At 44.0% G+C, this 12,372-nt stretch overlaps 1 protein-coding gene across 1 annotated transcript in view; it reads right to left on the bottom strand.

Moving 5' to 3' along the window:
- Nucleotides 1-11,576, bottom strand: part of lamb2 (laminin, beta 2 (laminin S)) — a 54,347-nt gene extending 42,771 nt beyond the window's left edge. Inside the window, exons 1-2 of the mRNA XM_069169136.1 lie at nt 11,447-11,576; nt 11,051-11,154 (exon numbers count right to left, since the gene is read on the bottom strand). Coding sequence (XP_069025237.1) covers nt 11,051-11,081 — 31 coding nt within the window. The 5' untranslated portion in view covers nt 11,082-11,154; nt 11,447-11,576. The remainder of the gene's footprint in view (nt 1-11,050; nt 11,155-11,446) is intronic.
- Nucleotides 11,577-12,372: the final 796 nt, after the last annotated feature.

The raw sequence follows: 12,372 nt of genomic DNA, 5'->3' as shown, positions 1-12,372 counted from the left end.
ATGTTTTGAAACTGTGCTCTGAGTCAGAGGAGTTTGAAGAGTTGTTGTCGTCTTTCCAAACATTGAAAGACGAGAACAAAAGTCAAGGAAAACTGATCCACTTTTCACCGCCAACGTTTTCCTCGGTATCATTTCCATTATACAATCCTGAGTTATTAACTATGTACCAACACAAAGCAAAGTCAAACTGAGAAAATAAAAACAGTTTACTTGTTTATCTTTTGTTCACTGAGGACTGACCTGCTAACTCCTCAACCAGGAGATTAAAGCATCACATCCACGTACTAAAAGTTAAAATAAATAGTGTGTAATACAGGGAGAGATTTCCACCGCTGGAATAACGGCTCAACAAGGTTTGTGTTAAATCACATCAACATGAATCACAAGCAGCCAAGTGGGAAAATATGTTCACAGCCATCCTCTAAATTACAACTCGATCGAACTGATGATACCACACACGACAACAAACACCAGCTGTGTGTGTGTGTGTGTGTGTAGGTGTAGGTGTGTGTGTGTAGGTGTAGGTGTGTGTGTGTGTAGGTGTGTGTGTGTGTATGAAGGCGGGAAGTGACATTGGCGTGGCACATTCCTACGGTAGTGGCCGGCGAGACAGTTTGCTGTCATATCTACCAGTGTAAACATCCCAGGAAACTAAAGACAAACAAACAAACAAACAAACAAACAAACAAACGGACAGACGAGACAGTACACATGGACGCCACCAACAAACACACAGCGATGCATCACTGATGACGTTAAAACAGCCACCAGTGTAAAACTCTGACAATTCACTCTCAAAATATAAAACTTTTTGTTAGTGCGATCTCCGTTTCCATGGCAACACACGGGGTATGACTATGAACTGGAAAATAATTAGTCGACTCTTATCGTAACGTATGTAATGTTTATTACTCCAGGAAGTAGTCCGACCCTTAGCAACCACCTAGCAACAGAGAGGATTTCTAGTCTCCAACTGAATAAATACAGAACATAGAAACACTAAACTGATCAGCTAGTTCAGTCTGGTTGGAACAAAGATATCTGATGAACAAAGATATCTACAAAGATATCTGAAGGACAAAGATATCTGAAGGACAAAGATATCTGAAGGACAAAGATATCTGATGGACAAAGATATCTGATGAACAAAGATATCTGATGAACAAAGATATCTGATGGACAAAGATATCTGATGGACAAAGATATCTGATGGACAAAGATATCTGAAGGACAAAGATATCTGATGGACAAAGATATGTGATGGACAAAGATATCTGATGGACAAAGATATCTGATGGACAAAGATATGTGATGGACAAAGATATGTGATGGACAAAGACACCTGATGGACAAAGACACCTGATGAACAAAGATATCGGATGAACAAAGATATCTGAAGAACAAAGATATCTGATGAACAGAGATATCTGAAGAACAAAGATATCTGATGGACATAGATATCTGATGAACAAAGATATCTGATGAATAAAGATATCTGGTGAACAAAGATATCTGATGAACAAAGATATCCATGTTCTCATGTGTTTTTAACATTTTAGCTCCGTGTCATGTGTTCAAACCAAACCGGTCCAGCTAGCCTCCTCTAGGATTGTAAGTGCGTGACTATCCGTGGTGTTACGGTACGGGTGCTCAGAGCGACCAAAAAGGACCAAAAGAGACCCGACTTCACCAAATGGGTCATTTAATAGAAATATAACAAGTAGAAACAACATTATATTACATATTATATGAAACTCTATTCTCATTCTATATTCCCATGAGGAGGCGGAGTGATATTTCTGGTGATGAACAGGATGTGATGTCATGATGATTTGTTAAAAATGTTCAGTTAACCAATCAGATCTCTGGGGCGGAGCTACTGGTTGGATAATGCAAGTTTCTTTAGTCACGTAACGAATGTAGTTCATTAGCGTGTCTGTCGAGTCACAGCAATGCATGCACAACTCTCCTGCTGAGTTGAAATGATGCGGATGTGCAGGAAATAAGTAAATAAATAGTCGTTTCTGGACGTAACTGCAGTTCTACGAGTACGTTCATATTTTGTCGATTCTTTCGGGGGAAACACTGCACATCCCCTCAGACAGGAAGAGGGTGAGGACAAAACACATTGCCGGGAATATTAAACTGACAGATCCGATGTCAGCTGGCGGTGAACAGACAAGATTAGCACGATTTTAAAACAGGCAACGAGCTGCATGCCTCTTGGGTGCCGGCACGGATATGTTGAGCTGCTTTAAAGACACAGGCCAAGAAAAGTCAACAGCCTTTTTATTTTTAACTCCTCTCAGCTAATTAGTTTACATTCTCCCTCTCCGTCCTCGCTGCACTCAGCTGACGGATGGTCGACTCCCACAGCCAAACATCCAGCTGTTCTCCTCCCTCCTCGCCTCTTTATTATTCTCAGCTCTTTTCCTCCCGTCTGTCTTGTCTTCTGATGACTGCTGCACCTCCCTCTCTGCCCTGCTGTTCACCTCCCAAACTGCCTCCACCCTCCTTCAATCACAACACGACCTTATAAAAATGGACGCTGATCTCAGTGTCATGTATCATTTTAGAGAGTGAGGAGGATGTCCAATGCAGCGCCGTCATGTCTGTGAAAGGTGCTGACATTGCAAGAGGTCCACAGCTGGAGAGGGCTTATAAAAAACTCCAGTTAATAGCATTAATATAATTTCATTTTGAAAAAAAAAGATGGAATAAAAATTGCCCCGAATGTTTCTGTACATAAAAGTGTTCGTAGCTTCCAGGTCTGAAAAATGAGGCCGATGCAGAAGTGCCTCTGACTGGATGTCTGAATCACCCCACGATGGGGAGGAGATATGGAGCGACAGGTGGGAGAGTGGAGCTGCAATACCAGCGAGTGCCACTAGAGGTCGGCTCCAAAAAGCCTCCGGCTCCATAGACTCCCATTCAACTTCTCTCATCAAATCCAAAGTGAATAAAATGTGTCCATCAGTTATCTCGGTGTTGTTAGCTAAAGTCACTCCTTCTTATTAGTTTTCTGGAGGTCCATCTGAAAATAATCCCTCATTACTCTCAGGACTCTGGTCTCTGGTCCCTGACTCTGGTCTCTGACTCTGTTCGCTGGTCTGTGGTCTCTGGTCCCTGACTCTGGTCTCTGGTCCCTGACTCTGGTCCCTGACTCTGGTCTCTGGTCCCTGACTCTGGTGTCTGGTCCCTGACTCTGGTCCCTGACTCTGGTCTCTGGTCCCTGACTCTGGTCCCTGACTCTGGTCCCTGACTCTGGTCTCTGGTCTCTGACTCGTTACTGACCGCCTCCTGCTGTCCACCAGACGGTTTCAGTGAGGTCGGACTCTTCCAATCACACAGACGGTTATATTAACAGGACGTGTTGATGGGAAGCAGCTGGTCCCACCGGAGGACACATTCACGTTCCTGATCCGTCCTCTGGACGTCTGAATCACCCCCCAATAGGGAGGACACATGGAGGGACAGGTGGGACAGTGAAGCTACAATACAACCATGTTTGCTCTCATCTTCATCGTCTGGGAGACAAGTGAAGTGATCGTCCTGCAAGACTTCAGTCTCACACATCTGCAGCTACTCCGGATTTAAATTCAAACAGAGATTTTATATCCTCAGATAAAAAAATCTTCATGATGAAGATGAAGATGATATCTAAATCCAGCTACCGACCACAAACTCCCTGCAGCGCCATAAATCCAGCAGACCAGAGGCCCACATGGCCGGCAGATGTTGGGAGCAGCATGTCGGTCCAGCAGCTCGTCCATCGGTTACCCGGCCGGAGGGAGCGTGAGTGGCGGCAGGTCAGGTTCGTGGTGACGGCGTTTGTTTGCTGTGGCGTTCGCCGTGGCTTGTGTTTGCCGTGGCGTGTGGTTGCCGTGGCGCTGCTCGGGGAGACATGAGTGCAGCTCTGTTTGCTGTTGGTGCTGATCGGAGCATCTGATGGAGGAAAATCTGGCTCCACTTAAGAGAGAAAACTACAGCACATGAGACCTGAGAGTGAGAGTGTGTGTGTGTGTGTGTGTGTGTGTGTGTGTGTGTGTGTGTGTTTCCTGCCATTTTTGAGCCTTATCATAATCTGTGTAATTATTGTGTGTCCATTACTACAAACACTTGTGCCTGTGTTTTCTCCAGCAGTTTGTGTGTTACAGTGAATTTGTGTTTTTTTGTGTATTTCTACAACTTTGAGTGAGTTTAATTACATTTTTAATGTTTGTGTTGTGTCTGACTGTTTAATGTTGGAGTTGCCACATGTGTTGAAGGAGGGTCAACCTGTATGTGTCCAGTAATAATGTATAAGACACGGGAGAAGTGTGTGTGAAGATGAGGGTTGAACTGATGATGAAGAAAAGCTGCTTAAACAATGCTTGAAACTCACTCGTGTGTCTTGAACTCAACTTGTTGTTATTTAGTCAACTGTCTATTAATCTCGCAGATTTCTGCTCAACAGCTGCACAAAGTAACACCATTATTTCCCGCCTGAGATATGAATTAACTCGGTTAACAAGTCGTAACCTGACTGTACCACAGGCCTGTCAATCAAACAGACACGCCCCCAAAACCAGGTCTTCTTGAATCTTCTTTTCTAATGAATGAGGGATTATTTTCAGATGGACCTCCAGAAAACTAATAAGAAGGAGTGACTTTAGCTAACAACACCGAGATAACTGATGGACACATTTTATTCACTTTGGATTTGATGAGAGAAGTTGAATGGGAGTCTATGGAGCCGGAGGCTTTTTGGAGCCGACCTCTAGTGGCACTCGCTGGTATTGCAGTTTAAGGCCTCATTTTTCAGACCCAGAAGCTACGAACACTTTTATACAGTCAATGATCATAACATAATAAAATCAGCAGCTGTAGTGTCGTCATACTGATATCTCACGTCAACATCAACTAAATACACTGAACACAGATCTGACATCTGAGTTTACAAGCCAAGAGGACTACAAGAATAAACCACTACACACTGTGACTACAGATCATCCTGTCTTCAATAACAACACAAGTTTAATCTGAAAAATCTCATAAAAATAAGCATCACATTAAACTCATCTTTACGACTTTCTTTGTCTCTTTGACTTCATCCTGGTTTCCTCCTCTTCAGTATCAGACTACCTGCTGCCTGTCTGCTGTTGGATAATTACAGCTGTTTCAGAGTGTTTTTAACAAGCTGCACTACACACACTCTCATGATCCTGTTGTTAGATTACAGGCCTGTGGGTTGTATCAGTAAAAGGATCAAAAGAATGAAATGTCAAGACAAGGATGTACACGACGGGGAGACATGAGAAGTGAAGCGGTGCATACGGAGGTTTCATACTTCATGTTTATGAGTCAGATAATCACCACATTTGATTCAGTAATAATAACCCACTGTGTTCTCCTCTCATCTCTGTTCACTCAATGTTGGTTTACAGAGTCACACTACCGACTAAACAGACGCACTGATTCTATAAATAAATAACCCTCCTGTAAATATGCACACATGCTGATATAAAGTCATTCAACCATATTTAGCACAATATATTTACGTCAAAATTCACTGCAGGCAATAAAGACAAATAAAGAGCCCAGTGTCCGGGTGACAAGGTGACTGAACTTCTGTCGATAATGTAACAAACACAAAGTCTGGAGGCACAAAAAAAAATCATGTACCTTCGAGATAAAAAGTTCTTTGATGGATTTGTTTAAATGTCCCTCCGGAGCTAAAAACATCACCTTCTAACGGAGGCTACAGGGGCTGCTACTTTTTCAGAAAATAAATCTGAACAAATGTCAAATGACAAAGGGAACTACTGAGGCGTCCGGGGGGGGAAACAGTCGCTGCAAACCACCTGAGCTGTGGCGCCATGGCAACAGGGTCCTCCAACATGACAACACATTGAAAACACACAAGTTTCTCACCCACGACAACACAAGCGTCGCTCCCCACCACCCGACTCACTGCTGCTGCTCTCTGCTCCCCAGTAATTCATCACTAACTCTGCTGCTGCTCTCTGCTCCAGTTTCAGGTGCGTAAAAACATCACAGATGCACAAAAAAAGATGGTTTTATGGTAAAAAACACTTTCAAGGCCCTTAAAGCTGCAGTTTCAGTGTGTTTCAACAGCGGCTTTGAAGATGGTGTGGGTCATTTCACACCTTCCTCGTTTGCTCCGGACCTTCAGACTTTTCCGTTCGGTCCGAACCAAAGCAGCAGGTGTGAAAGGAGCCTGGGACCACAACAACAGAGGGGGAGGGGTCTCAGTCCGGATCGGACCGAACCATCACTCGGTCCGCTTTGCAGGGTGCAAACACTTTCAGGATGGTTTCAACAGTTACATGGAAATTCAGCCAGCCAGCGTGTCATCGCTCATTAAAATAAAGAAGAAGAAGGAGAAGTAAAACTTGAGAGTATTCAACTGTAATTTAGTCCAACAATTAAATCAAAACGCCTAAAAATGATGAACTTGAATTTGATGAACTTAAACTTCATCCAGCTGATCTGAGAACACGCTGACGTCACACACACACACTCATCTCATGCAGGTCCACCTGTTCACCTCCACTCAGCTTCTCCACTGTACCAGCCTTCTCCATTGTTTTTAATGAGACCAGCTCTATTTCTTCCTCCTCCTCCTCCTCCATGCCCCCCTCCCCCATCCTCCTCCTCCTCCTCTTTTATCTCCTCCTCCTCTTTTCATCCAGAAGAGCCCCTGCCAACAGGACAGTGGAAACCTAACTCACCGTCCTTTCATATCAACAGACCTGTTCCCTGTCTCCTCCCTCCTCCCTCCCCCTCTGTGCCTAAAGTCTTTCTCTTTGTCCTGATTATACCCCCGCCCCCCTCCTCCCCCTCTCGCCCCTCTGTCACCCCCCTCTTTTACTTTTTTACAGCCTCTCTCTGGCTCTCTGCTTCCAGCTCTGCTGGTTCGCAGGCTTTACCGCACCATTGTTCTGGTATCCGCACATTTCCGGAGGCTGTCGCTTACAAAAGGCTTCGGGACACACACTCTCCCTCTCACTGCCGAACCAGCTCTCACCTGCCCACACACACACACACACACACACACACACAGAGGAGTTTAACAAAGCCTCACACACACATAAACCTGCAAGAAAGGTGAATTATAGAGGATTTACTGAGGTTCATGAGGTAAACCCTGGACGTCTTTCATGTAAAGTTTTCCTTCCTTCCTTCTTATATAGAATAATTATGAGTTGGCGCCTCCTTTAATTGCACTTAATCACATCAGTTCATGAAAAATAACGTGCTGCACGTCCTGAAAAAACACAGTTGTATCAACGTTAGATTATCAGCTGGTTAAATTCCTGTTTGCTTGTTTGTGAGGACATCTGAAGAGGTCCAGCTCTCTGCAGCTCGACTTCTCCCCCCCGACTCCCACAAAGGGAGAATCAGAGTGCAGAGTAAAAAGAAAAGAGTGGAGGGACTGCTGACTCTTTTGTCCCGGTGAGTCCTTTCAATCTCTCGACATACATCTGCACACACGCCAATTAACCCCGTCTCTGACCTGGGGGTTTGGAAACAACCCTGGACCTCGCAGCTCGTCCTCGGAGGCGTCGTCAGTCCTTCTATCTGTGTAGTGACTTCACCGGGTCACCGTTACGCTCCGGCACACATCCCATCGCTCTCTGGGGATCTTTCTTAAAAACTCATTTCACTTCTTTCAAAAACTTAATCATACAACAAGTAGCTCCGCCCCCAGAGATCTGATTGGTCAACTGAACATTTTTAACAAATCATCATGACATCACATCCTGCTCATCACCAGAAATATCCCTCCACCTCCTCAATGGGAATATAGAATTAGAATAGTTTCATATAATATGTAATATAATGTAGTTTCTACTTGTTATAGTTCTATTAAATGACCCATTTGGTGAAGTCGGGTCTCTTTTGGTCCTTTTTGGTCGCTCCGAGCACCCGTACCGTAACACCACGGATAGTCACGCACTTACAATCCTAGAGGAGGCTAGCTGGACCGGTTTGGTTTGAACACATGACACGGAGCTAAAATGTTAAAAACACATGAGAACATGGATATCTTTGTTCACCAGATATCTTTGTTCATCAGATATCTTTGTTCACCAGATATCTTTGTCCATCAGATATCTTTGTTCATCAGACATCTTTGTTCCAACCAGACTGAACTAGCTGATCAGTTTAGTGTTTCTATGTTCTGTATTTATTCAGTTGGAGACTAGAAATCCTCTCTGTTGCTAGGTGGTTGCTAAGGGTCAGACTACTTCCTGGAGTAGTAAACATTAGATACGTTACATAAGAGGCGTCTGATTGTTTTCCGGTTGTTAGTCATACCTTATGTGTTGCCATGGAAACGGAGATCACACTAACAAAAAGTTTTACATTTTGAGAGTGAATTGTTCCACAATATGAAAACATTTAGATTACATGTTTCATTTAGTTGGAAACTTGTTATAATCACAGTTTTACACTGGAGGGTGTTTTAACGTCATTACTAACGGACACCCTCTCGTATTTTAACATCTCTGATTTCTATCTTTACCAGTCAAACTTCATCTGCTCCATCCGGCCCGTGAAGCTCTGATCGGATCAGACTGAACCGACAGGAACCAAACAAACGGTTCAGCTGGATTCTTACTGTTGAATAAAACTACGCGGCTCCCGGAGGCCCGACGGTTCAGTCTGTGATGCCTGTTTTGGTCCGGCTGCTGCAAAGTGGCCAAAAATAGAAAAAAAAAACTATTATGTGTTAAATATGACACTTCCAGCTGCTCTGTGGAGCCTTTAAATGGAGAGGAGCCTGAAAACTGTTTATCGTGTCTCTCACGTTTATGAAATAGGAAAACTGAAAATAGTCTCTAACGATGAATCTCTGTCCTGCCTGAGTTTGATGTTCTCCATCGAAGGAGAAGTTTAGATTAGATCACATGTCCACAAACAGTAAACTAAAAGGATTATTGTCCCGCCTGTCCACACAATTCTTATTTCTCAGAAACCTGCGCTGGCGTCTTTGCCCTCGGCCCACATTTCTGTCTCTCAGTTTTAAATCCGGAGTGAAGATGCTGAGATCACCTGAAACTAAAAGAGGGGATAAATAAACTGAGCTGTATCTCCCAGCTTCAGATGCTGTAGACCACTTCTGTGTAGCATGTGCTGCTGACCGGCTACCTTCCCCTAAAGATCCTCTAAACACTAAACAAGACAGAAATGTGGATCTGAATTTAATATGAGCGACATGAGCTCGGACTTCGGTCATATTGAGCTTCAGCTGAACTTCCACTGGAATCAAAGTAAAAACAGGATTTCTCTGTAGCCACTATGGACAGGAGGAACCCTGATAGCAACCCGTGATATGTTTAATGTATATATAGAGTAGTAACAGCAGCAGTGATGTCATCGTTGGTTTGTGAACGTTATGAATCCTCCAGTTCAGATTCTGTCCGTCACCATCTTTGCTAGTTCGGAGCGGTTTGGAGCAGGAAGTGACCATATTTGGACGAGCTGGGGGAGGAACCAGAGGTGGATCTGACCGATCTGATTGGAAACCTGACGATACTACGTCCCGCCCACCGATAGCTGTAACCTGACTGCACCACAGACCTGTCAATCAAACAGACACGCCCCCAAAAACAGGTCTTCTTGAATCTTCTTTTCTAATGAATGAGGGATTATTTTCAGATGGACCTCCAGAAAACTAATAAGAAGGAGTGACTTTAGCTAACAACACCGAGATAACTGATGGACACATTTTATTCACTTTGGATTTGATGACAGAAGTTGAATGGGAGTCTATGGAGCCGGAGGCTTTTTGGAGCCGACCTCTAGTGGCACTCGCTGGTATTGCAGCGGAAGACACTTCTGGATCAGAACCATTTTACAGACCTGAAGCTACGAACACTTTCATATCCAGTCTGTGTTTGGTGTACTAAAATATGTAAAACAAATGACAAACAAACTGTCCTTTAACGATCATTCTAATGTTACCTGGAGCCAACGAGAACAGCAAAGTGCCAGAAGAAGTTAAAGTGTCCTGAAAGCTGCCGCTGAGCTTTGTTATCCATTATAAAGATGAGTGAGGCGACACCGCAGGTCCTGACAGCAGGCACTAATAGACTTTAACTGGAGCTCATTGTCCTGGAGCTGCAGGGAACAATGCATTAGGATGCATTTTATTGAGGCTCATTACTCAGATAAATCTCTAACTCACTGAGTACACATCCTCTCTGCCTGCAGCGCCCTCATTAGATACCGAGGGAGATGTGTAAAGTTTGTTTCTATTCTTTACTTCTTCTCACACACACACACACACACACACACACACACACACACACATCCAGAGAGGTCCCGGTTAGCGCTGCAGGTAGGTGTGGAGTGGGTGTCTCTATTTGTAGATTCAGCTGGGCTGTTTTAGGAGGACCATAAACAGAGCGACACCACCCACAGAGAGAGGGACAGACAGGGGGACGACCCCCGGAGACCCGCAGGGCACCGGGGGTCTCACCGAAAAAAGAACCAGCAGCCTTCTTATCTCCAAGCAGGGAGATGTTGTTCAGGCTACTGTTTCTGACAGAGCTGACAAGCTGTTGTGGGAGTGAATGAGACCAACAAAGACAAATGTTCTGCAGGATTTTACTGATATAATGAGCTCAAATTGGCCTTTTTTCTTCTGTGAGAAAGAAGAAAATAAATTTAAAAGAAATGTCATTTAACTTTTCATGTCACTGCTAATTACACTGCAGAGAAGCCTCTCATCACTCAGGGGTCTTCTGAACTCTGTCGGGATCTTGAAACCATGTCTGCAGTGGATCCACATAAAAATCAGCTCATCTCTTTTTGGCTTGTTTTTCACGCAAAATGAGCCTTGAACTCTCCGTGTTCAGGCTTAACATGAATAAACGCGAGGCTGCACATTTTCCAGACACTAATCAAAGAAAGCCCCGTGACCTGGAGACACTTGTTAGAGCAGTCATCCCCCGCTCATTGAAGCACTTCTGAGGATTCGTTCTAAAGCAGCAAACACGGACTGACTTCAAAGGCGCTCGGCGCACCAGCGACTTACCGCAGAGGAGCGTCAGCAGCGGGGCCGGCATCTCCGCAGGCGACCTGTCACGGCCAGCAGCTCGGGTTCAGGGCACCGGGCGAACGGAGCACGGAGGAATTAGCCTGAACAGACATGAATAGATGTTATATTTGTTTTATCTGATAAAAGAAAAAAAAAAGAAAAAGAAATGTAGTTCATTCAAAAGATGTTGTTTTTTTTCCCACTGGAGGTCAACATTGAGAACATTTTACGTCTTTTTTCCACTATGAGTTCGTGCCATGTATCTCTGCTGTTTAAAGCGGTAAATTAAAAATCCCCAGGACTCTGAGACGGAGCACACAAACGGTTTTCTAACGTCCAAACCTCTCCGGGTGTAGTTTGCTTCCATTGTTAGCAGAGTGAGACTCTACTCACCGTTTCTCGCTCCTGTTTCAAAGTTCGTCTCCGAGTATCAGACCGAGTTCCTCTCCGTCCACTTGTTGCGGAGTTCCCGGACAGAAGCGAAGCTCAGCGGCGAACTCCGAGGAGCAGTCCTCGCTCAGCTCCCGCGGCTCTCTGTAGAAACCCCGGGCTGGAGCCGCGGAGCGGACGGGAGAAGTGGCGCGTGGGCGAGAGCCAACGGAGCGACGCAGAGGCGGTCCCGCTGACAGGATGGTCGCAGGTTCGATTCCCCGTGTAGGCAGATGAGGTCCACAGAAGAAAGGGCAAAAAATATAATCTCCTTAATGCTCACACAAAGTTTAATTATTTTTTATTGTATTTGTAGCTTTTCTCAGTTTCAAGGGGGCACACCAAAACACATTATTATTGTTATTATTATTACAATTATGTGCCCGACTAAGCCAAATGGGAGATGTTCATTAATAGAAAAAGTGAACTTAAATTGATCTACCGTGAATTGTCTCCATTAAACTGCGATAAACAATGTTTTAATTAAAGCATGCCTGTTTATGTGCTTCAGTGATTAGAAAACCTAAATAAATTAAACATTATACATATATGAATTTTTTAAGAAGCTGATGTGAAACATATCACATATAAGGTACATATGCAAAACAGGTGTTTTATTCACAAGCAGGGGTTTATGGGATATGTGAGCACAGGTAAAACTCCTAATCCTTTATAATAAAATGTTTAAACAGCACGTGGTTTCCCAGAAAGGTGACATCTTTTGGACACAAAAGAGATCAATAAATTAAAATAAAATGCCACAGCCAAAATTTCATCAGACTTGGTTTATCTGTGTCTCAAATGTCCTTTGGGGTGATGGATTCTTTTACCAGCCAGTCACTTTACTGTCATTAAAACATCAACAGATTTACTCTACAATAACAACAACA

The sequence above is a fragment of the Embiotoca jacksoni genome, unplaced genomic scaffold, assembly GCF_022577435.1.
Source record: "Embiotoca jacksoni isolate LCO1_2020_lvr unplaced genomic scaffold, fEmbJac1.0.p SCAF_43, whole genome shotgun sequence".
NCBI classification, from domain to species: domain Eukaryota; kingdom Metazoa; phylum Chordata; class Actinopteri; family Embiotocidae; genus Embiotoca; species Embiotoca jacksoni.
Note: the sequence above shows the minus strand (reverse complement) of the source record. Positions and strands in the feature narration are given on the sequence as shown.